Source organism: Mustela nivalis (genome assembly GCF_964662115.1).
Source record: "Mustela nivalis genome assembly, chromosome: 10".
NCBI classification, from domain to species: Eukaryota; Metazoa; Chordata; class Mammalia; order Carnivora; family Mustelidae; genus Mustela; species Mustela nivalis.
Window position 1 is genome coordinate 14,090,027 of NC_139029.1, and position 25,632 is coordinate 14,115,658.

The following is a 25,632-nucleotide window of genomic DNA, read 5'->3' on the forward strand; positions in this document are numbered from 1 at the left end:
TCATGATCCCAGGGTCTTGAGATTGAGCCCCACATCGGGGAGGCTCCCTGCTCAGTGGAAGCTGGATTCTTCTTCTCCCACTCCCCCTGCTTGTGTTCCCTTTCTTGCTGTCTCTCTCTGTTAAATAAATATACACAATCTTTAAAAATAAATAAATAAATAATTATCTTTTATATTTGTAAGGAGGAGCCAGAAGAGGAATCAATAAAGCTCAGGGTTCTTCAGCATTGCCTTCATCTGGGTTATTGATACCTAATTCATATCGCATTCCATGGGGGCTCTAAATCAAGAATGACTAGCATTTTTCTTCCTCCATATCATGGTTCTCATATCCTGCACAAAGTGCCACCTCTCTGCCCTTTGATTATCCTATTAAGGACAAGACAATTTGTCTCATTACAATTATACTTCTCCCTTTCCTTCCCAACTATAATCCTAACACCTGATAGAAGTACAAGTAGTTGAGGGCACAGGTGAATAAGTTTTTTATGTTTATTTACATTTCCTAGACGCGAGGAGGCAAATATGTCCAAATCAGCCCATAAATTCTGATCATCTGGTAGTGGCTTTGGTAATAAGAAGAATCGTGAGGTCACATTGAACCTTTAGCAAGATAAAGAACCATCATGAATGGTATGTGGTCTAGGTATAGGGCAGGGAAGAGCTAGAACCTGCACTCTCTTTCTCTAGTTTAAGGTCAGCTGCAGTAAGTAAGAATAGAGAAAAGAGATGGACGTGGTAATTTCTCTGTTATGAGAAATAAGCAGCAGCAGCAGCAGAATAGGAGGATATACAGGAAAAACAACGGAGAAAAAACACCAACACTTCCTATGAGCTGGGCACTTTACATAATCACGTCACTGAAGCTTTATAACACACATGTAAGGTAGGCAACATTCCCATCTTAGAGAATAAATATGTAAGGCTCAGGGAAGTTAAATATAACCATTTTGAAGATGAGGAGTCCCGATTAGCACACTAAAACTAAATTTAATTGAACACAGTTTGAATTCAGAATGGCTGACTTTAAAAATACAGTGTGGTTTCATAATTAGCACAGAGAGAAGAAATGTAAGAGGCACGTATATGTGCTTGTATTCTCTCACAGAGCTCTGTCGTGGAAGTGCGTCAGTTCAGTTCTGGAAGTCCTTCCTGCAGCATTACGTTTTTACACATGCACATACTTGGACATCCTCCCTATTCCGACTCCTTAAAAAAGACTGGAGTAGTTGCCTTACATTTTTCTACTTACCAGCCTTAGGTCTATCACATCTTGAAGCATGAATCGAATCCTAGATGAGGTTTTTCTTTCTTTCACAATTTTTTCCATCTGATTAAAATACTGGTCCATACGCGGCTGCAAGGGACAAAATACTCAGTATTCTTGGCTGAGGAACTCAAATGTACTTTTATCATATAAAATTTTTAAAAGGGCTAGGTATACAACTTATAGCCAAAAGATAATGAGGCAGAATTTTTAACTAAGCATATGATGCCCAAAATAAAGGTTATGTATTCTAAGGGCTGTAGTCACATGACAGGCAAACAGAATAAATATGGAAGTGTCATGCTGCAGTCCCTGAAACCTTCCTTAAGAGAGGTGGCTGTGACCTTTGCCTCTTTCCAACCTTCTCCGCTGAGAATGTAAGGTCAAGGGCTATACTTTGGGGATGACAGAATTGTTAAGTGCGAGTGACTGAACTGTTTACCACCCCTGAGCCACCAAAGCAACCTCAGATTTCTTACCTCTGAACTTTACTTACTCGAGTGAGAAAACTTAATCTTACATAAACCACTATATTTGGGATTTTTTGTCACAAACATAATCCCAGCTGATTCTGATGTTATTAAAATTTCTGATACTATTTCTTCAAAGCATTTCTAATTTTCCTGCCCCCTTATTTGGAGAGCACCATGTTATGTTTGAGTCATAATATTGTTAATGATTTTTTAAAATATTTTATTTATTTATTTGACAGACAGAGATCACAAGTAGGCAGAGAAGCAGGCAGAGAAAGAGGAGGAAGCACGGTACCTGCTGAGCAGAGAGCCAGATGCGGGGCTTGATCCCAGGACTCTGGGATCATGACCCCAGCCGAAGGCAGAGGCTTTAACCCACTGAGCCACCCAGGCACCCCGTTAATGATTTTTTTATTATGGTTAGATAGCCCTGTGGTTAACTTGAGCATAAACTTAAGAATACTCCTAGGTTTTCACTTCCGTAACACCCTCAGTCTTGGCCCACAGTAGCTATTCTCCTTATATTTCTGCCGATAATTTGCTATACATAAAAATGACTTGTGAGGGTCGCCTGGGTGGCTCAGTGGGTTAAAGCCTCTGCCTTGGGCTCAGGTCATGATCTCAGGGCTCTGGAATGGAGCCCAGCATTGGGCTCTCTGCACAGCGGGGAGCCTGCTTCGCCCCCCACCCCCACCCTCTGCCTGCCTCTCTGCCTACTTGTGATCTCTGTCTGTTGAATAAAGAAAGAAAAATCTTTAAAAACAAAACAAAACAAAAAACCTGTGAGATGGTCATGCAGAAAAAGGAAAAGGGACAAATAATCTGAACAATTCACAAGTTGGCCTCATCACTTCTTACCATGATGGAAAGGAGGTAAGGAGCTCATTGGCCAAACACTTGACAATGAGAAGGGCAAAACAAGACAAAGAAGGAGCCTAGGCTGCCGGGGTGAGCTGGAACACTCCTGCTGATGGTTCTAGTTCTTTTCACAACTGACAGAGGCCACTCTGGGTGCTTCTGAGATTGGGGTGCTTACCTTTGCCTTCTCGAAGTCCAGGTCTCTGCCGATGGTGGTCAGCAGGCGGCACAGGCATTCCAGGGACTCCTCATCATGGTTCTTCAGCAGTTTCACCACACAGTCATGCATGATGGCTTCCGTCAGCATCTTGAGTTTGAAGAGCTCCCCAATAAACTTGATATTACCAATGGATCTCCGCCGGGCTTTGTCCTTAGCTTCTTCTAGTTCATCATGAAGCCTCGTCCTCTCCTCTGGCTGTTGTATAAGGAAGAGTAATGGGAGCCTGATGAAGACAACTGTACTGCACACAAGATGCTAAGAACATACACTTGGACTCATTATCTTGTGCTCTGTGGGAGGTCAGGGATAGTCTGAGAATCTGACAGTAACTGTAGTCCTACTCCTTAGAAAAACTGCACCACACCCAAAACTTTGCATCCATTTCAGGAGATTTCTGGAACTCAGTGACCCCTCTGAAATCTGGGCTCTGAATTCCTGTCTTAGGAGGTTGAGCTGCTCTAACAGATGGCACTAAAAGGAATAAAGCATTCCTCTAAATGTCAATATAATGTCTCCACATGAAAAAAGCCACAGTCATCTACTGAAATAGGGAGATGTAACCAGCTTCATGAAAATGCTGTTCGCTAACAGAGAGCATAAGCACACTGTCTTTCTGTGCAAATACTCACAGCACTGGCAGCCTCGAGTTCTTTCTGCTTCTTCTCAAAGACATCATCATCTGCTTTATCTTTTTCAAACTCCTTCTGGCAGCGGTTCAGTAGCAGCTTCCGGAAATTCACTGTGTTACCAGGTTTGTCTGCCATGGGTACTTTCAGCTGCATCCATATAGGAAAATGCAAAAGCATCAAGATTACTTAAAACATTTGACGATTCTCTCAAAATACCTATTGTCTAACTATAGGTAAAGCTGAATGAACTACAGGTAAGCTTTTACAAGAGGTATACAATTTAGTTTCAGGCAGTTCATGTTTTAGTGGTAAGAGGTCTGTAATTTTATACAGAAAAGATATACATTCCTTTCATATAAATGTACTCTATCTTTATGGTTGGTTGTGCCTCTAGCTGACTTTGAAATCCATGTCTTACTGTGACAACTACAGCTCTGTCCTTATCTAAGACCTTTGTAACTCTACAGGGTTTTACCTTTGTTTTTTTACTACCATTGTAGGTACTCTGGTTTAAAGGAACAGAAAGAAATGACATAAAGCATGGCCATAGGAAAACAGTTGTGGGTGGGGATCCTTATTCTAGAAAAAAGCAGAAGAGGGGTGGGGAGGACAAATTTGATGATTTTTGAGATATCCTGTCCTTGGGGAAATGTCATTAACAATGCGATGCTGGTACTTACCTTGACTATCCATGCCCTTTGTTTACTGATTATTTCTTATGTGCCCAAAGAAAATACTAAGTTTCTGAAAGTTTAGTCTAAAAAATGGCACCTGTGAAACATTTTTTTCATACACAGGAAGACCCAGACTGGAGGAGGTAGTACATGTGGAGGCAAGATGCTTATAGGGTTTCTGTTCGAATCTCAGAACTGCTTTCTAGTAACAGCAATAGCTCTTATCTTCAAGGTTATGTGTAACCAAACACAGAGACATTCTTATAAGAAAGTGGACTGGTGCACTGATTGACTAAAATGCATCATTTTACAAATGCAACCTCCCTAAGCACCATTCTGAACAGCTACTGTGTAACACAGTGAAATGTTTTTTTCTGGAATCACAAAATGGCTCTCAAAGTTCTGAAATGCATGGTCTTTGCCCTAGGTTTCATGGGAGAACTTCGTAAAAAAACAGAATGCATTGTATTTACACTCACAAAAAAGTTAATGTTATCAACCAGAATGAACTTGGACAGTTGCTGATTAAGGTCAAATGGCTAGAGAAACTTATTGAGAATTGAAAACTACGATGCTATACTGGATTTGTATTAGAACTGATGGGCACACTCTCCAACAGATGTGCTACGACACATGAAAGACCATTTAATAGTCCAGTGCTTTTTTTTTTTTTTTTTAAAGATTTTATTTATTTACTTGAGAGAGAGACAGTGAGAGAGAGCATGAACGAGGAGAAGGTCAGAGAGAGAAGCAGACTCCCCATGGAGCTGGGAGCCCGATGCGGGACTCGATCCCCGGACTCCAGGATCATGACCTGAGCCGAAGGCAGTCGTCCAACCAACTGAGCCACCCAGGCGTCCCTAGTCCAGTGCTTTTTTAAACATTTTATTTATTTATTCATTTTTAGATTTTTACTTATTTGACAGAGAGAGAGAGAGAGAGAGATATCACAAGTAGGCAGAGAGGCAGGCGGGGGGGGGGGGGGTGGGCATCAGGCTCCCCCCTGAGAAGAGAGCCCGATTCAGGGCTCGATCCAAGGACCCTGAGATCATGACCTGAACCGAAGGCAGAGCCCAACCCACTGGGCCACTCAGGCGCCCTAAACATTTTATTTTTAGGTAACTTCTACACCCATCGTGGGGCTCGAACTCACAACCCTGAGATCAAGAGTCGCTTACTCCACCGACCAAGCCAGCCAAATGCCCAAACAAGTCCAGTTCTAATCAACAAAGAGAGCAAGCGTTTCATTACACATTGTTTTCAGCTGGAAATATTAACTCAGGAAGAGGGTAAAATCACCAAATATTTTTTTTTTTAGTAAGCATAAAAAAACTAACATGTCCTTATCACCAAATTCAAGTCAAACAAATTCAAGTGACCATAGATAATTGCATAATCAGGTCTACTCCACGACTGCAAAGGAAGGCAGGCATTTAATCAGCCTTTAAGAAAGAAATGCTACATGAAAGCAAGGGCTTTCCAAAGGAAAAGCCAAAAGTGGACTCTATTTAGGACCCAGAACATAAAACAACGTACCACAAAAGAGAACCAGAAAGCATATCCATGAGCAAAGTGATATATAATAGACCAACAACATGATATTAGGTTCCAAAACAAACTAAAACTCTTAAAAATCAGCAGAACAAAACCCTCAGCAGTTGTTTCCAATTTGTTGCTTTACAGGAACACAGTAAACCAGCCAAAAAGTTCTATCCAACTTTTTGGCATATTTACCAGCATCACCTACATTAATACTATGGACATAATCGGTAAGATAAAAATCGGCTGAGCCACAATCTATCAGCCCTAAAAAGATGTTTCTTGTATTATGGATTGTAATGTGCAGGCAATGGAAAGACTGTGGACAACAGTATGAAAATCCAAGCCACACTCTCATGAGGAGAGGGACCAGAATTAAAATGAATCGAAAAGATTAAATAAATGCAACTTATGGCACTTAGCTTTACAACGAACAAGTAGAAATGACACAAGGTAAGGGAGAGCTTTTCCTACACAAAGGATATAAAAAGCTATGCCTTTTAGGCTTTTTTTTTTTTAAAAGATTTTATTTATTTATGTGACAGACAGAGATTCCAAGTAGGCAGAGAGACAAGCAGAGAGAGAGGAAGGGAAGCAGGCTCCCCGCTGAGCAGAGAGCCCGAAGCAGGGCTCGATCCCAGGACCCTGAGATCACGACCTGAGCTGAAGGCAGAGGCTTTAACCCTCTGAGGCACCCAGGTGCCCCCCTTTTAGACTTTTTGTACAGGGAAGGCTATGTTCAGAGTGTTGGATTAAGGAATGGAAGATAAGCTTACTTACTTTTAAACAAAGGCAATTCTTTTAACCCAAGTTTCCATTTCATCCTCCAGAATAAGGGAGACACAATACCCAAGTCTAACCTAGGGTGCTGCTTTGAGAATCCAATGAAATAGGTTTAGTGGAAGCACTTTGTAAGTCACAGAGAAGAAGGATGGGATGTTTGAAACACTGAACACTGAGGTTTAGTCTCTTCAACTGCAAAAGGAGACATTCTAATGACTATAGACTGAATTATAAAATAGCTGTTCAAACAGAAACTAATCCCTGCTCTGCTAGCTGACTTTGGCCAAGTTATTCAGTTTCACCAAACCTTTATTTCTTTCTAAAATGGGAATGATAACATCTGTCTTTTAGGACTGCTGGAAGAATTACATGAGGTTAGTTTAAGTAATGCAAACGACAGCCGCTGGCACATCACCAAGAGTTTAATCAGCTAATACAGCTCTATTTATATACTCATGTTTATGATTAAAAATAAAAGAGTAATCTAAATTATAACATGGGTGTCAAAAAACATGTAAGCCAAGCCTGCTCACTAAGCAATTAGGAAGAAAGCCATAAATGGCAAGAAATAGGAATACCTGCTCTACCAAAATGATGATCAGGGGAGATTTCCCATGCACAAGTCATAAAAAAATGACTGTAGAGAGGCTTTTTAGATATAATCAAATGGAATTATAGATATAATCAAACTAAATAATGACCAGAATGGCCACAGATCTGCAAGTACACATATCTTCAAATGAATGAATGCCTAGCTACACAACCTCCTAAGGACTTGTTTTGGAACATGGTTTTAATGTTCTTGGGAAGATGAACAGGGTAGTGGGAATATAGAAATAGGCCAGTGAGAACATATTCTCTGGGAATGGTGATGCATGGTAATATTTTTGTTCTTGAGATGATAAATTCAACAGGGTTATGACATCAGTAAGTCAGCCTGTGTTGTCTGCTGGACATTGACTGCTCAGAAGACCCACTGAAATTGTTTGGTTAGAAGAGACATGATGAGTGGATGTCTTGGTCTGCAATGGCTGCTACACTAACTACCATAAAATCGTGGCTTAAACAACAGACATTTATTTCTCCCAGTCTCTCAGTCCAAGACAAAGGTGTCAGCAGATTGAGTTCTTGGTGGCCACCCTTTTCCTGACTTACGGCTTTCTCCTATATCCTCAAGTGGTGGTCAGAAGAAGCTCTTGAGTCTCTTCCTCTTATAAAGGCACTAATGGAGGCTATACCATTAGGACCTCATCTAACCTAATTACCTTCCAAAGGCCCCACTTACTGATGCCAGCAGATGAAGGGTTAGGGCTTCAACATATGAACTGGGGGTGGGGGACAAAAACATATAGTCCGTAACAATGAACAAGGTAGATATTTGCAAGTGTGATCATGGAAAATAAAAAAAAAAAAAGAAAAAGAAAAAGAAAAAGAAAAAAGGTGATGTGCTACAGTGAGAACTTTAATTTTCTTTAAGCAGTAGTCCACAATCAAAACTAAGACATGTTTTTTAAATGGGTTGTCTGGGGGCCCCTGGGTAGCTCAGTGGGCTAAGCCTCTGCTTTTAGCTCAGGTCATGATCTCAGGGTCCTGGGATCAAGCCCTCCATTGGGCTCTGTCAATGAATAAATAAAATATTAAAAATAAATAAATGGGTTGTCTGAGATAGTTTCCCGGGTAGTAAGGGAGTCAGGGGGAATAGTTCAGTAAGGCTGTTCGGTAAGCTAGATACACTGGAGAGAACCTGGCTTTTCATTTTTACACAAATGTAAACTAACAGTGTAACATATTACACTGTAAACTAATCATACCATGTATCATCTCATATTGGGATGAGATCTGTGCACATATCAGTCACCCAGCAATCTTGGATATGAATGTTGTCAGCATTAGGTAGTCATTTTCTTTAAGCAAAAGGGCCTATACTGCTGATATATTTGCTACTGTTGAGGGTAAATCCTTCTTATTCCTAAAAAGAGCTAGGGTTGCCAGCTCTGTGTTACTTATGGTAGTCAAATAAGAGATTAGAGTATGAAAGGACCAGCCCTAACCATGCTTAGCGTGCTCCCGATTTTCCAAGCTGTCTCAGAACATAAGCAGTGCTAGTGGGAACCCACGGCCGAGGAGCCATTTTGCTCCTGAAGCAGGTTCCGGTATGAGGTAAAGTATTTGGAATGACTGGTGTAATGAAGTGGCACCTCCAAGCCACCTCTAACACATGAGGTGACCAGTAATAAATCAGTTGTCCAACTGTCCTCCTGAGTCCATGGTGACATACTACTTACTCTCTGTCAGTAGCTCTGTCCTGACCTTAGCGAAATTACTTATAAAAACTGAATGAACACACATACTCTGAATGTACTACAAACATATGAATTAAACTGCATCTCTGGTTAGACACATCTGAAGCGGTATGGAGTTCTGAGAGATGCCCACAAGATTCAAAATGGAGTTATGATAGGGTAAGTCATTTCTCCTCAACGTTTCTTTAAAGTATTTTGCATATTTCATCAGGTGAGTTGAACATGCCTCCTCTTCCAGTTGACTCTAGCCACTTGCTGTTGCCCAAAGCTGACTTTCCTGGTCTGTACTTCAAAGCTGCTGCTTCTTTTTTTTTAAAGATTTATTTTTTTGACAGAGACACAGCAAGAGAGGGAACACAAGCAAGGGGAGCTGGAGAGGGAAAAGCAGGCTTCCACCAAGCAGGGAGCCCGATGCTGGGGTGGGGGGGCTCAATCTCAGGACCCTAGGATCATGACCTGAGCCGAAGGCAGGTGCCTAATTGACTCAGTCACCTAGGCGCCCCTATACTTCTAGGCTTTCCTTGTTTCTTTCTTTTTCTTTCACTTTTTTTTTTTTTTTTACTTGATTCATTTGACAGACAGAGATCACAAGTAGGCAAAGAGGCTGTGAGGGGGTGGGGGTAAGCAGGCTCCTTGCCCAGCAGAGAGCCCAATGCAGGGCTCCCGCCCAGGACCCCAAGATCATGACCTGAGCAGAAGGCAGAGGCTTAACCCACTGAGCCACCCAGGCACCCCTTAGGCTTTATTTCTGATGAGATTGTGTCTCCTTCATTCTTTCAGCGTCTCTTCCTGTACTCAACCCTCCCATTCTTTGCATGGTTTACACTTGAAGCACTTGAGGAGTGGCAACAATGAAACCTCTGGATATGGCATAACAAGACACAGAATGCTCAAAAAATTAGTTCCTCCCTTTATAGATGAGGCATGCATGTCTGCCACAGCGCAGATTAAAAAGTACGAACAAAGCCCCCCTCCATAAAATGCAAAGCATTTAACTAGAATTCAGTACTTCTCTTAGGAGAATGACAATCGAATTGAATGGCTAACAGAGTAGACTAGACAAGAGAGATTATTGTCCTGTATCGAAATTTGGAGTTAAGTTAAATAAAATTTTTAGTTGGATTGTTGGCAATTTCAAACTGCTGGGCTCTTGTTTAATCATAATTCAAATCAAAGTCCACATCTCATGAACCCCATGAGCATGTAAACTTCTAAGGGCTGGTACTTTTTCTGCTTTTTTGTTGTTTTGTTTTTTTCACTGCTAAATAAATTCCCAGTGCCTAGAATGGTTCCTGACACATCACAGACTCTCAGACATATGTTGTAAGTGGGTAATGCATGAACAGAAGAATAACAACTTGAGTTTATTTTATGCTCAAAGTCTTTTTTGGGGTGTTGGCTTTGTTTGTTTGCTTGTTTTTACAATATTTTTATTTATTCATCTGTTACAAAAAATGCTACTAACATTTTTGCATATGTTGCCTGGTATGTAAGAAATGTAGGTTTATCAGTTGGGTACACACTTAAGAATGGAAATGCTTATTACAGCAAAAAATAATTTCAACCTTCTTTTCTTTCTTTCTTTCCTTTTTTTTTTTTTTTTTTAAGTAGGTTCCATGACCAGTGTGGAGCCCAGTGCAGGGCCCAAACTAATGACCCTGAGATCAAGACCTGAGTAGAGATCAAGACTCAGATGTTTATCTGAGCCACCCATGCACCCCCAACTTTAGCTTTTACAGCCAAGCTTGTCTCCAAAGTGGCCCTCACCACTTTATTTATTAATTTTTTAAAGAAGATTTTATTATTTATTTATTTGACAGACAGAACTCACAAGTAGGCAGAGAGGCAGGCAGAGAGAGAGGAGGAAGCAGGCTCCCTGCTGAGCAGAGAGCCCGATGCAGGTCTCGATCCCAGGACCCTGGGATCATGACCCGAGCCGAAGGCAGAGGCCTTAACCCACTGAGCCACCCAGGCGGCCCCCCACCACACCACTTTATATTCCCACTAGCAATGCTTGAATTCTTGCTTCACATACTTGTCAAATCCTGGTAAGTTAAGCAGTCTGGAGTTAATGTAAAGTTTTATACCTAGCTGGTTAATGTCATCATTTTGTTGGTCATTTGGATGACCTCTTTGGTGAATTGTAGGTGTAAGTTTATTGTCTGTTTAAAACAATGAGTTATTCTTGATTTCTTTTAGCTTGACAAAAAATATGATCTAGACCCTTCATTGGGTTTTGTGTTGCAATTATCTTTTCCTAATACATTATCTGCATTTTTACTCCCTTAATGACATCTTTTGAGGAAAAATATGCAAATTTTAATGTAGTTCAGTTTACCAATCTTTTTTTTGTACACAGTGACATTTGGGTCCTAAGAAATCTACTAACAAATTATTATTCTTTTTAATATCTCCTCCCCATCCTGGTTTCTTTCTATTTTTTAAATGTAAGCCTTTACTATATCACCAGTCTAAACATTTTCCTTCATTTTCACTTTTTCTACTATTATTCATGACTGGGATTTGTAGGAAATTGTTTCAGCCTATGGTTTTAACATCTTAGTACTTATGAAAAATTTCTCAGCCACTTTCTTCAACCATCGCTTTCTGCCCACTCCTTCCTCTCTCCTCTTGGGACTCCAACTAAAGCAAAGTTTGACCTTATGGAAACTTCCTCATCATTTACCCTCCCTTTTGTATCTTTATTTTTTGGTCTGTCTGCTTCTTATGGATTCTGCAGACACATCTTCTACTTCATAATTCTTTTTATTTTTATTTTTTATTTTTTAAAAAGATTTTATTTATTTATTTGACAGAGATCATAAGTAGGCAGAGAGGCAGGCAGAGAGAGAGAGAGGAGGAAGCAGGCTCTCCGCGGAGCAGACAGCCCGATGCGGGGCTCGATCCCAGGACCTGACCTGAGCCGAAGGGAGAGGCTTTAACCCACTGAGCCACCCAGGCGCCCCAACTTCATAATTCTTTATTTCATCTGTACCTAATTGGCTATTAGGCCAATCCATTAGATTCTGAATTTTATTATATATTAAGTTCTAGGATTTCTATTTCGTTCTTTTGATACCTTTTCTTTCTCTGTTAAAAATTTCAGCTACTCTTTATTACCTTGAATATAATACAATTACCTGATGTCTGTGCCTGATAAAAGCCAATATCTCGAGTGCCTGTGGGAAATTTGTTTATTGCTGTTTCCCATTCATGGTGATTTTTTTTCCCTTGTGTGACTTACTGTTTCTAACTATGTGCTGGACATTTTATTTGAAAAACTGTTTAGAAATAATCTGAATACTAATATGACAGTTAAAAAAATATATATGATAGTTTTCTTTTTTTAAGATTTTATTTATTTATTTGACAGAGAGAGATCACAAGTAGGCAGAGAGGCAGGCAGAGAGAGAGAAGAAAGCAGGCTCCCTGCTGAGCAGAGAGCCCGACGCGGGACTCGATCCCAGGACCCTGAGATCATGACCTGAGCCGAAGGCAGTGGCTTAACCCACTGAGCCACCCAGGCGCCCTATATATGATAGTTTTAAAAAGAATTTGTGCTTGCTTCTTCCAGGCACCTAGCAGGCACTAACATATTCAGAAATCACTACAATTCTAGTTCAAGGATTGAGATTATCTGATGTTGAGCTACACCCAGTCCCTGTGAGAGCAGGTCAATTTCCGATTCGTCCGTGTTTCAAGCATGCAGTCCTTTGGGAAATCAACCTAAAATATGAGTCAAGCTCCAGAGCCTCTTCCACCACTCTTTTGGTAAACACTGTTCCCAAATTCTATCCCCTAGTCCAATGAATTTTTGAAAAACAAGTTTTTCAAGACATATTAGTTGCCTCTTCTAGGGGGAAATTTTACTAAATGTGTCACTTTTCTTTGGATTTCTACCCTTTCAAAGATCTTAACCTTAGTAATTCTTTACTGTCTTTTAGTTCTCTGATACATTCAAGATTTTAAAGATTAATGTAGCCAATTTTTCTAATTGTTATCCATAGAATGGGTGGTCTGGATCACCTAACTTGTCAAAACTAGAAGCTCTAATACTTACTCCTGTGTACTTGTCCTTAATCTAAAGACTTTTTATCTCTTACCTTGAATTTGATGTTTAGTATTTCCAAATGGTCTAATTTTATTATATATATATATTTAGTATAAGCAATAATTTTATTTTGCATATTATAAATATTATTAAATGATGTTATACTTTATTCAGTACTATTTTTGAGGTTGATTACCCCTAACACATTTAGTATTACTTCATTAATTTTAACTGCTGTATTATGTTACTATTCAAATCCACTGACCAAATAAATTGTGGTATACCTATTGTCTTCTTTAGGCTTATTTCATTTGTTTCCTATTATTCACTATTAAAACCAATACAGAAAATAAACATTCTTAAAAATGATTCCTTGTGGGGCACCTGGGTGGCTCAGTGGGTTGAGCCGCTGCCTTCAGCTCAGGTCATGATTGATCTCAGGGTCCTGGGATCAAGTCCTGCATCGGGCTCTCTGCTCGGCGGGGAGCCTGTTTCCTCCTCTCTCTCTCTCTGCCTGCCTCTCTGCCTACTTGTGGTCTCTCTCTGTCAAATAAATAAATAAAATCTTAAAAAAAAAAAAAAAGATTCCTTGTATTCATCTGGTAATTTCTGTGGGGTATATATCAAGAAGTAAAATTCCTGAGGAATAGTATATGAACATCTTCAATGTTATAGTTTAATTACTCATCAAAGTGACTGTATTAAAATGATTTCATTTTTTTCCCTACTCTAACAAGTGTGACTTCTATAGAACTGCGGTTTGTTATTTCCCTAATCATGAATAACACTGAATATCTTGTTAAATTAATCAGCTAACAGATTTTTATTTCTACAAATTGCCCATTTAACTGGGTTGTTTTCTTACCGAGTTTTCTCCTTAATTCTGTATTTTAATATTTTATCAATTATTACGTATTCCAAATAGATTCTGCCATGCTGTGGCTTTATCTTTTTATTTATGGTATCATTTGCTACACACCAAGGATTATAAATTTTAATAGTCAAATTTTGATAGTTTTCTGTTATTCACTTTGAATCTTAATCTTGCTAAACAAAATTTTCCCCAACATTCATGACGATAGTCTCAATTTTCTCCTGAAAGATTAGCTTTTCTTATTTGGATTTTCATTATTCCCATGACTGATTTTTGTATTTTCTACATAGTAAGAACCAGTGATGACTCTATTTCCATTGCCCCCTTTCATTTTAAGCCCTCAGTATCTCAAAAGTCCTAGAAGCCATGACAGTGGTTACTTTTAAGGAATAAGGAACAGTACAGTTTTATTTACTGACCAGGGTGGTAGGTATGCTCCCTTCACTGATATACACTGAGCTGTACACTAATGATCTGTATAACCTTCTGTATGCGTGCTGTAATGGTGTGCTAAAGCTAGCTCATACTGGGTCACAGGAGCCAACTATTCAGTTGATATTTTGTGAACTACTGTCAAACTGTTAACTGGCTTAAGATCAGCCATGAAGAAACTGTATCATTACATTTGACAAAAGCAACAAATGAGGAATTTTTCTTTTCCCCAATAGCATGTATGTCTATTATACTTCAATTTAAAAAGTTTAAAAACTTTTATCATTTGGTATAGAACTCTGGGGGAATTTATACTAAAAAAGTAAATCCTCAACATGTAAATAAAGGAAGTATACTTTGGTGTTTATTGGAGTGCTGCTTGTGGTTCCAAGAAAACCTGCAAAAACCAAAAAAGTAGAAACAACATGGAAGAAAAAGAGGAAGGGGGGAGAGAAAAAAGGCTGGGGAAACTATGGTGCATGTATGTGCATATATGTATCTTCAGATATTATGCAACTACTAAAAAAGTAGGAGTAAAATCTCTGTAGTGACGTAGGGATATGCCCAAAACATATTAAGTGAAAAAAAGTAAACTGCAAAAGAATACATACGTGACAGAATTTAACTACTACAAAACCAAAAGTATTCTCTTTATATGTATGTATATGTGTTTATATACTTTTATGAATATGAATAAAATTGTGGAAGTGCAGACATAAGCCATTCACAAAGGGAGGTGTAACCAGATGGGGCTGAAAGAAGAGCAGCAGCTTTCTCTCTGACACCCCGTTTACTGCTGTACTTACTCCAAAGGTTATCTGTAATTAAAAATAACCTAGTAAAGTTTAATCAATCTTATTTAAAAAGGGCTGAATCATAACAAAATTCACGTAAGTGGTTGGTTTATCTATGATTGTATTTTAATCTACTTTCTATTATTGCCTTTCCAAAGGCCATTTTCATCAAAGATACTCTTCTATTAAAAACATTAACATGGGCACCTGCATGGTTCAGTTGGTTAAGTGTTCTTAAGTGACTCTTGATTTTGGCTCAGGTTGTGTTCTTGGGGTTGTGGGATCAAGCTCCACATGTGGCTCCCGTCTTCACAGGGAGTCTGCTTGAGATTCTCTCTCTCCCTCTGCCCCTCCCCCCACTCTCTCGTGCTCTCTCTCTCTCAAATAAACAAAATCTTAAAACAACAACAACAACAAATTAATAATCCTTCACTGCCTGTAGGATTAACTCTAAAATTAGTAAAAAGTAGTAAAGTATAAGCCAGGAGATCTGGGATCTCGTCCTAGTTCTAATAAGTGGCTACAAGATGGTATGGTTGCCACCTGCCACAAGGAAAATGAGAAGCATGCGATGGCCTTCAGATACCTACGGTATGGTAATTAGAAAGAAATATGGCAAGTGGCTCAAGAATCCTAGACATGGATTCTAGCATTGCCACTTACTAGTTAGTGACTTTAAGCAAGTTACTTACCCTTTTTTAAGTCTCAGTTTCTTGTTCAGTAAAGGGGCTAATAATACTAAACTTCCAGGGTTATAATAGCTATTAACAAGAATATATGTAAAGCATCTACCCATAATGCAACCTAGTAGGAGCTAAATAAATAGTTTCTGTTATCACAATCGTCCTCAATCAGCCAGCATTTTAAGACCTTTGCAATCTTTTCCACCACCAATATAATTTTGAATTATTTAGGGATGATACAGGTCAAATACTGAGCTAGGAACTTTACATAAACAATCTCATTAAATTATATTATTAGTAAATTATGTTATCATTGTAATAGCCTCAAATTGCATGACTTAATCTTATTTTATGATTAAAAAATGAGGTAATGTAATTTTATGAAGTTACAAAGTTTATAACAACTCATTATAATTTATTATGAAGTTTATTATTGAGTTAGCAGCTTGCAGAGTAGGGACTTAAATTTAAATTTTAAAGTTAAAATTTAAAGCCAGAACTGTGAGACAAAAGGCCCGTATCTATGACTAATGCCCTGCATGTGCTGCCTCAGACATGAGCTTTTGCTGCTCTACACTTGTTCCCCCCAACAACCACCGATCCTCTCAGGCCCACCCCGAACGCTACCTGCCTCACAGAAGCAGTCTGTCACTCTACCAATAACATAGTCATTTCTTTTTTGTTCTACTTGGTTTTTAGGTCTAGAACATCCATTCAAGCATCAACATATTGCAATTTCACAGAATATGCTCTAAGTGATCATTTTGTTAAATGCTAAGTTTTTTTTTATTTTCCAGTATGAATTTTAAATTCCTTAAAGACAGAAAAAGTAAACTTTCCAGGTCACAACAGACTTACCTATCTTTGACACAGGACTCAAAAATACTGGGAGAATGACAGAATTCTGCACTTTTATAACAAGGCAAATGACAATGAATTGTGATAAGAAAAAACCCCAAATGTTAAAGGACACACATTTCTGACACAAGTACCTGGGTAACAATAACAGGCAGAGAAAACACAGATGGTACATGGTAGTGTTCTGACTGCAGAACAGAGGACAATGAACACTAACCAGAAGCTCTTTGGTCTCCCATTCTGTCTTGCCCTAGATTTGACAGGCTGTAGAGATTAAATGGCTGTGGACAATGTAAAGAGAAAGAAATCTAATAGTTTCTAAGAGATGAAATGATCACTTTTGAAACTTTTATGACCATAACTATCTTTTCATTTCACCGAGGCTCAAATTAGAACCAATATATTTTCAGTTTTGAATTAAATGTGAATGTAAGCATTCACTTTATAAGAGACAACAGGAGAGGTAGGTTGCTCAGGCCAATAATTTCACATTACTAATTTAAAACTTATTCAGTATTGCTCACACTGGGTGGGAATGTATCAGGCCTATTTCAGTCTATTTCCATATCCCCTCCAGAGGTGAGGATATATTTTAATAAAGCAAGATTCTTTTTATACATTGAGAATATTATATAAAAAAGTGCTAAAAATATATTCTCCCCTTTATGTTACCCCAATAACACTTCTGGGAAGAATGTGTAGTGAGGGGAGAATATACCTCTTGGAGATTTCTGGTTTTACTCCTTCCTCTCTTCTTACCGTTACTAGACATCGACACATGTTTGCATAAGCCACAGAGAAACTGGGCTCATCGATAGCCTTCTCAAAGACCAGGTCAATGACTCCCTTCAGCCGCTCCTCTGTGTCAACAGTAAGTCCTGACACTTGCTTCATCAGTTGGTTGAACATCTGTGGTGTCAGTTTATTTAAGATACTTCGAACTTTTCTGAAAAGCTCCTAGAGGGGCCACAAAAAAAGAAAACAGTGTTATAGTAACTGTGACAGGATGATTCTTTCTGTAAGGGTTAATATTTCGTTTATAATTTATAAGTTCAACTTCCCAAATTAACAAGGATTGTGAACTCATAACAGAAATAATTAAATCTATTTTAACAAACATCAAACCATTATATCACTTCTTTTCCATAACTGATGAGAATTCTAGGAACTAGGTATATTCACTGGCAAGAATATCATCTGGTACATTTCTCAAGGCAATTTGGCAAGGTGTATTGAAAGCTTTAAAACTATGATGTATCTTTGTTTTTTTGTTTTTAAGATTTTTATTTTTTATTTTTATTTGAGAGAGAGAGAACAAGAGAGAATGAGCAGGGAGGAGCCAGGGGTAGAGCAGGAAGGAGAAGCAGACTCCTGCTAAGCAGGGAGCCTGATGAGAGACTCCATCCCAGGAACCTGAGATCATGACCTGAGTTGAAGGCAGATGATTAACAGACTGAGCCACCAAGGCACCTTTATGATGTATCTTTCAAAATAACTATTATACTTTTAGAAACTTATTCATATTTAAGGATAGGTACAAAAGATTTTAGCCACAATAACTTTCATCACTACCCCTTTATAGCAAATAGAAAATCTGTCTAAATTATGATATAATATAAATTATGGTACAGAATACAAGGCAGGAGGTATTTTAAACTCTCATCAAATTAAAAACAGAAGAGAACTTCCTCAACTAGGAAAAAAAGCAAATATAACTCTACTTAACGGTAATTTCCCTCTAAGAACAGGAACAAGGCAAGAATGTCCATTCTTACCATCCTATTCAAAGCCATACTGGAGGTCCGAGTCAGTGCAAAAAAGCAAAGAAAAAGAACTACAATCTGTATAGATTGTAAAGGAAAAAATAAAACTCTCTATTCGTAAATGATATGATTATGTAGAAAATCATAAGGGATCTACAAAGATATACTAGAACTAATAAATAAGTCTAACAACATTGCAGAATATAAATCAACATACAAGTATCAATTTTATTTCTATATATTAGGAACAAACTAGAAATTACATATTTTAAAAGTACTATTTACAATAGCACCAAAAACCATGAAATACTTAGTTAAGAATCTAACAAAAAGTCTACAGGAGCTATATGATAAAAACCACAAGTCACTAATGAAAGAAAAAAAGGAAGACCTAAATAAAGAGACCTATGTCATGTGCCTATATTAGAAGATTCATTATTATTAAGCTGTCAATTTTCTCTAAACTGATCTATAGATTTAAAACAATCAAAATAAAAATCCTAGTAGGGTTTTGGAGCTTTCAGACAAAAATCAAGAAGCTGATTCAACAATTTACGTGAAAAGACAAGGGGGGAAAAAAAGCGAGAATAGCCTAAGTGATTTTGAAAAATAACAAAGTTGGAGGACTCATACACCCTGCTCTCATTATTTACTATACAAAGACACTGTGATATTGGCCAGGGGAGTGACACATAGATCACTGGGACAGAATATAAGTATAGAACTAGATTCAAACATATATGATGAACCAATTTTCAACAAACGTACAAAGAAAACTGAATGGAAAAATGATTTTTTTAAAAAAGACTTCATTTATTTGAGAGGGAGTGAAAAGCAGAGCAAAAGAGAGAGAGCACAAGCTGTAGGGAAGAGCCTGACACAGGGCTCCATCCCAGGTCCCTGAGATCATGACCTGAACTGAAGACAGATGCTTAACCAACTGAGTCACCCAGGCACCTGAGAAAAAGGATAATTCTTCCAACAAATGGTGCTGGAACAACTGGATATACATAAGAAAAAGAAAAGAAAAAAAGAACCTTGATCCATATCCTCCATGAAATAAAGAAATTAATTAAAACTGAGTCAGAAACAGATATGTAAAACCTAAAACTATAAACCTTTAGAAGATATGAAAGGAGAAATTTTTTATGTTCTTGGGTTATGCAAAGATTTTTTAGATATGACAAAAGCACAGACCTATAAATGCAGAAGTTGATAAATTCAACATGATCAAAGTTGAAAACTTCATTTCTGCAAAGATACTCTTAAGAGAACAAGAAGACAAACCACGGAATGGAAGAAAATTCTTGCAAAACACACATCTGATAAAAGATTTGTATCCAGAATATACACAGAACTCTCAAAAATTGAACCACCAGCCAATGAAACAGGGTAAAAGAAGAGAAATTTCACCAAAGATACAAGAATGGCAAATAAGCACAAGAAAAGATTTGTTTATTCAATTTATTATTCATTTGGAAACACAAATTAAAACAATGAGATGCTACCACACATATGCATTAGAACGGTTAAATTTGTAAAGCACAAAGTAATAAGTGCTGGCAAAGAAGTGGAATAACTGGGATTCTCGTGCCTTGCCACCAGAAACGGAAAACTGTCCACCCCGGCAAACAGTCTGGCATCTTCTGATAAAGTCAAACCTATATTTACGAGATAATTCACAGATGTCATAGCTACAATTTTACCCCAAGAGACAAAACCTTACGTTTACACAAATCCTATACAATGATTACAGCACTTTTATTCATAATTGCCAAAACCTGAAAACTGTGAATGGATCCCTGTGAATGGATACACTTCTATGGTGTATCCGGAACAATGGAATACTAACAGGTAATAAAAAAGTAATGAGTCAAACATGCCTACAAATGGAATGTGCCAAGTGAAAGAAGCTACATTCAAAATGATTTCATTTTTTGGTATTTTGGAAAAAGCAGTGCTACTGGGACAAACAGAGTAGTGACTGCTAGAGGTGGGCATGCAGGGAGAAGATGGATATAAAGTAGCACAAGGAAATTTCTGGGGTCTGATAAAAACATACCATATCTTGATTGTGGTGGTTGTTACATGCCTATGTGTGTTCAAGAGTTGCAGATTTATATACCAAATAGTAAAGCTTACTAAATGTAAATTATGTCTCAGTAAAATATGAAGTTACAAAAATCCATGAAACCATAATATAACTGAAAAGGCCTATAAAATGTTTTATTTGATCCCTAAAAAATTAGTATCTGAATATAAGGATTTTTAGAATACATATCAATATGTTAATAGTTTTCTCTAGGAAGGAGGTAGTAAATAAATCCATTTAAATCTTTAAAAAATTATATAGTCAGGTTTTTTCAGCAGTGAGTTAGCCCTGACTTTATTTAAAAAAAAATTAAGTTTCTTAAGGGTGGGCAAAGTCACCAAACTTCTCTCAATTGCCTCAATCAATTGACAGTATTGGTGAGATCTAAAACAATCTGTGCTTTATATCAAGGGGGAAGAAAACACAACCTTGGCTCAGTCACTAAGCAGCCAGCTCTTTTCATGATATCAGGGTCCTGGGAGGGAGCTCCATATTGGGCTCTACACTCAGCAGGGAGTCTAACTTGAGTTTCTTTCTCCCTCTCCCTTTGAAAATGCACCTGTGCTCTCTTTCTCTCCTTTTCTAGGAAGAAAGAAAGAAGAAAAGAAGGGAAAGGAGCGGAAAGGAAGAATAAAGACAGATGGAGGGAGGGAGGAAGGAGGAAAAAAGCCACAACCTTCAAATATCTCAAAAATTTCAGATGATAATCTGAGCTTAAAAACTAGGATAAAAAAGTAATTTATTAAAGTAATGAACAGCAAGGTGACTACAGTTAGTACTGTATTGCATATTGCATCAAAAGTTGATAAGACAGTAGCTCTTAAAGGTTTTCATTGCAAGAAAAAAAATTTTTAACTATGCATGATAACAGATGTTAACTGGACTAATTATGGTGGCCATTTTGATATACATAAATGTTAAATCATTACAGTATATAAACTGAAACTAACATGATGTTATGTCAATTATACATCAATGAAAAAAAGAAATCGGCATCAAACAATAACTTTATTGAAAATCATTAATTCACATCTACTTGAGGCCCAACAAATTCTGTATCAGGTACATATAAAGTGTCACACACAGTTGCTGCCTTCCAGACCACTGACTTCAGCTGCAAAGACAAGATAATTGTAAGTGAGGTAATAGCAAACACCAGATGAATGAGGAGGCACAGAAGGGAGCAGTTTATGTGTTAGAGAGGTCAGAGGCAATGGGTTAGCCAGCAAATGAGAATTGGGCCAGGTTATGAAGGACAAAAAGAGCTGGCTAAGTGACTGTGTATCAACTATACTCAAATAAAAACTAAAATTAAGAAATAAACAACTAGGGGTGCCTGCACGCTCAGTCAATTAAGTGTCTGACTTAAGGGTCCCCAGGTCATGATGTCAGGGTCCTGGGATCGAGCCCTGCATGGGGGTTTCCTGCTCAGCAGGGAATCTGCTTGATCCTCTCCCTCCTCCTCTACCCTTCCACTCGTGCTCTCTCAAACAAATAAGTAAAATCTTTAAAAAACCACCACCAACAAAGAAAATAGCCAAGTAAAAAAGAAAGGGAAAAAGACATTTTAGAAAGAGAAAACTCCTTTAGGAAGGAGTTCTTAGTGAGGGTTTCCTATTTTGGGAATAGGGAACAACAAGGAAAGAGCATAGGGCTAGTGTGTGAGTTGTTGAGAGAAAATGAGGTATTTTTTTTTTTTTTATCTGAAAATGAGGTCATTAAAGACAGGTTAAAAGCTAGGGCAGAGATCTAAAAATCAGTCCTTCAGGTAGAAGAGTTAGGCAGAAGCAGTAAGAATGCTATAGCAAGAGAAGAGAAGAGAGACATAAGCAGGGGAGCACATATACAGTAGTATATGTGGTTGAAGTCTAGACAAATCATGAGGCAATGATTCCTAGAACTGCCTCAAGGCAGTCCTATCTTATGACACAGGAAAAATAAGGTCATTGGTATTATTCATAGTGTTGGTTAAAATACAGCGGTAGGAATGAAGTCAGAATGAAAGAGTATTTTAGAAGTCGAAGTGGCAACAATAAACTACTCTTTGACAAAAAAGTAAAGAAACAGAATTAGCAGGAACACCAGGTCAGCATGATGTAGACCTATGCAAAAGAGAAGAATGAAAACACCAAAAAAGAGAAGGAATGGAGCAAAGATGCACCATACTCAGAAGAAAAAGTATCAATAACAAGAGGATTGTACTCGCCCTGAAAAAGCCGCCTATTAATTCTCCACTGGGTTTGCTTTATCTTTTCACTAAAGAAAACTTAGCCAATTAATGAATGATTCCTCAAAACAAAATTATGTTTCAGAAATAAAACTTAACCAGTAATAGGGAGAACTCTGTTACAAAGTAAACAGGCAGATTACAAGGTGCAACGAATGGACTAGTCCACAATACCGAGGGCAACTTAATTTCTCGATACTTCAATTTTCTCATATATAAAAGAAGGAAAATATCTACTCCCTCCTTCATAGTTGCTGCAATAATCTAATGAAATGAGGCACAACTACAAGTGCCTTAACCACTAAAACAAGACCTCTTCACCTTCAGTGATAAAGATTCAGCAGGAATTTTACCTATCCTTGTAAGTCATTTAGGCCCCTTATCAATCAGCACTTCTCAGAAGGATTGGAGGGAGAGATACATAAGGTATTTCTAAAATAAGGTTGAGATACATTGAAAAGAAATTAGATACTTGATTTCAGTGACTCTGGAGGAGGATGAACCTAGGGACAAATAGCTGTGGAATCACTAAAAAGATGAACAAAGACAAGCAGCCAGTTGAGGTTTGACAGCATGGTTTTGTGATGAGTAAGTTCATCTTGGTCTTGATTTGTATGAACAACTTTGTTGGTTAGTTTGTTTATCAAGTATAGTATCTACTATGTTTGTGGTTCTATGTTGGTGTTGAATTAAGATCTACATGTATAAGGCACACATCTGACACAGATCATCATCATACTGAGTACCTGGGTTCCAGGAACCATGCCAACTGCTTTATATGACTTTATTCAATCTTCAAAACAGCCCCATAAGGTAGGTAAAGGTAGGTAATATTAGTATCTTCATTTTACAGTTGAGATTAAGAACTTGCCTAATAGGACTTGCCTGTCTCTAGAGCTGAAGCTTTTCACTGCTGTATTAAACTATTTACAATGAGAGGAAAGATATTTAAGGAATGAGACACTGACAAGTCAGCATATGATCTGTGATACCTAACTCTGATATAGGTGCAAAATTCAAGAGCAGACTCTAGTCTTGGTGCCTAGAAGCAAAAAATCCAAACAAGATAGTAGAGGTAACCCAAGTATAGGAAATAGCACTGTATGTACAGCAAATGATGAATGAAGACTATATAATTTGACACAAAAATTAATTTTGTTTGGATTAAAGGAATTTATTCAATTTATCCTAAGGAGTTCTGCAGGCAGGTATGCATAGAAAGATGCGGAGAATTCAATTTTATTCTAAAACAAGATTGGTTTCTAAATTCTAACTTAATACAGAAATGAAGGCCTGACAAGGAGACATAAAGCAATATGCTAACTGGACTAGCACAGGGTACTAAGAATCTAAAAACACATTTTTAAGAAAAGCAAGCATTGCTCTAAGCCTAAATGATCAAAGTCTATGACATATAAACCCTCTAGATACAGTAGTTGTTTTGACAACCAAACAAAAAAATAGTAGGTACTTGGCACCCATTACGCTAAAGATTTTAGAATAATGCTTTTAAAAAACAAAAATTTACAAAAATCATGAACTAAAATCTCTAGTATACTAATAGGACAAAATAACAAGTCAAAGCACATTAAAACAACAGCACTGTAATTCCAAAACAATGTAAGAATGTGCTTCTGTTCTCACCTGAGTTTTGATGTTTTCAGGATCCTCAGCTTGGCTGTCTCGTTTTTGGCTGGGCTTCCAGGCATTCTCTGCCTTTTTCAGGTGCACATCTTCTTTCACAGAGACTGTGATAATCTTCCTCGGCTCTCTTCTCTGGCCAGGTTGAGATCTTCGTGGTCCAACATTCAACAACTAGGACAAGAATATTCTTTATTATATCTATAGAGTGTACTTAAAATTTGCTGCCTCTGCTGTGCTTCCCAATTCAAATCTGATGATCACACTGAACATTTCTTACACGCAAAGATGGATATTAAGCACTCAATTTGATGTGATCTTTCTGGGGGAGAAGAGGAGGACAACCTTAGAATACCATCAGTGCAATATTTTCCACTACTACAGTTTCTAACTCCGATGTCCTAAATTAGATAATGTGATGGGAAAATTCTGTTTGATACTGCTATTATTCTTAACAAAAAAGAATACCCCAAACTGAAGCTTTATTTTTCACTAGCTGTGTGACTTTGGACTGCTCACTTGAATAATTATACAAATTCACAGGCAGTAATCATCACAGTCACAAAGCTGCTTCAAAAACTAGGTTTCCACACTGCTAGTGTGAAATCCAAATACAATTTTATCAAAAAAATTCTTTATAGCATAGACATCCAGCCTTACTACAGATTTTAATGGATCCCTGTAAACTTCCTGGGCCAGAAATACTAAAGTAAGTCTTTCTTAAATCATTAAATGAGATTTAACTAAATTGTTCCCTGAAAAAAATGTCTTCTCTTTTGTCAGTTCTTAGTTCCTGCTAGAGTCCCACTATACTCACTCTGTTAAAAACACTTGCTGGCCTGTCACAATGGTCATCAGATTAAGACTAACTACTGTTAGTCTTAATGTTAGTCTTAATGTAAAACTTGCATTCTGTGTATTAAAATATCACTAACAGTTGCCATTTCAAATGCCAGGAAATAACTTTTCAAGATTAAACATTTGGGTTGATGTAAGTTTTGTTCCTCCCAGATCTATTGCATACTGACATATGCATATGTCATATGCCAAGAGTCGGATGCTTAACTGAGTCTCCCAGGAGTGTCCGTTATATCATTTTCTAAATCCTGAGTAAATATTGTAATTAAACTTTAAGAGGGAAGGAAAAGAAGTCACACAAGACATACAAATCAGAATCATATCTCTGTTAGTGCCCTAATACTGCCCTTCTGAATTTATATGAAGATTTAGAGAAGGAAGCAGAAACTTAAATTTCAATGCTTTATATTTAAAAACGGGTTCTAAGAAATACATAGTCTGAGGCTGAAGCTGGCAAGACTGAAAGCCTTTAAACAACACTCATTCTCAGAATTATACTTCACCATCTGCCCTAATCAGTAATAGCAGTATCAAGCATTTATCAGGATCAAAAAACAGCCTTCCTGAGCAATACACACTAATCTTGTCAAATATATCCAGCTAAGTACTCAGA

The 25,632-nt window shown here is 37.8% G+C and overlaps 1 protein-coding gene across 50 annotated transcripts in view; it reads right to left on the reverse strand.

Annotated features, from left to right (window-relative positions):
* EIF4G3 (eukaryotic translation initiation factor 4 gamma 3) overlaps positions 1 to 25,632 on the reverse strand; it is a 346,104-nt gene that overhangs the window by 49,276 nt on the left and 271,196 nt on the right. For all 50 annotated transcript variants that reach the window (XM_082684539.1, XM_082684529.1, XM_082684570.1 and 47 more), the window contains 5 exons: positions 24,165 to 24,335; positions 17,198 to 17,395; positions 3,448 to 3,594; positions 2,777 to 3,013; positions 1,253 to 1,357 (listed from right to left, as the gene is read on the reverse strand). In XM_082684539.1, coding sequence (XP_082540665.1) covers positions 1,253 to 1,357; positions 2,777 to 3,013; positions 3,448 to 3,594; positions 17,198 to 17,395; positions 24,165 to 24,335 — 858 coding nt within the window. The remainder of the gene's footprint in view (positions 1 to 1,252; positions 1,358 to 2,776; positions 3,014 to 3,447; positions 3,595 to 17,197; positions 17,396 to 24,164; positions 24,336 to 25,632) is intronic.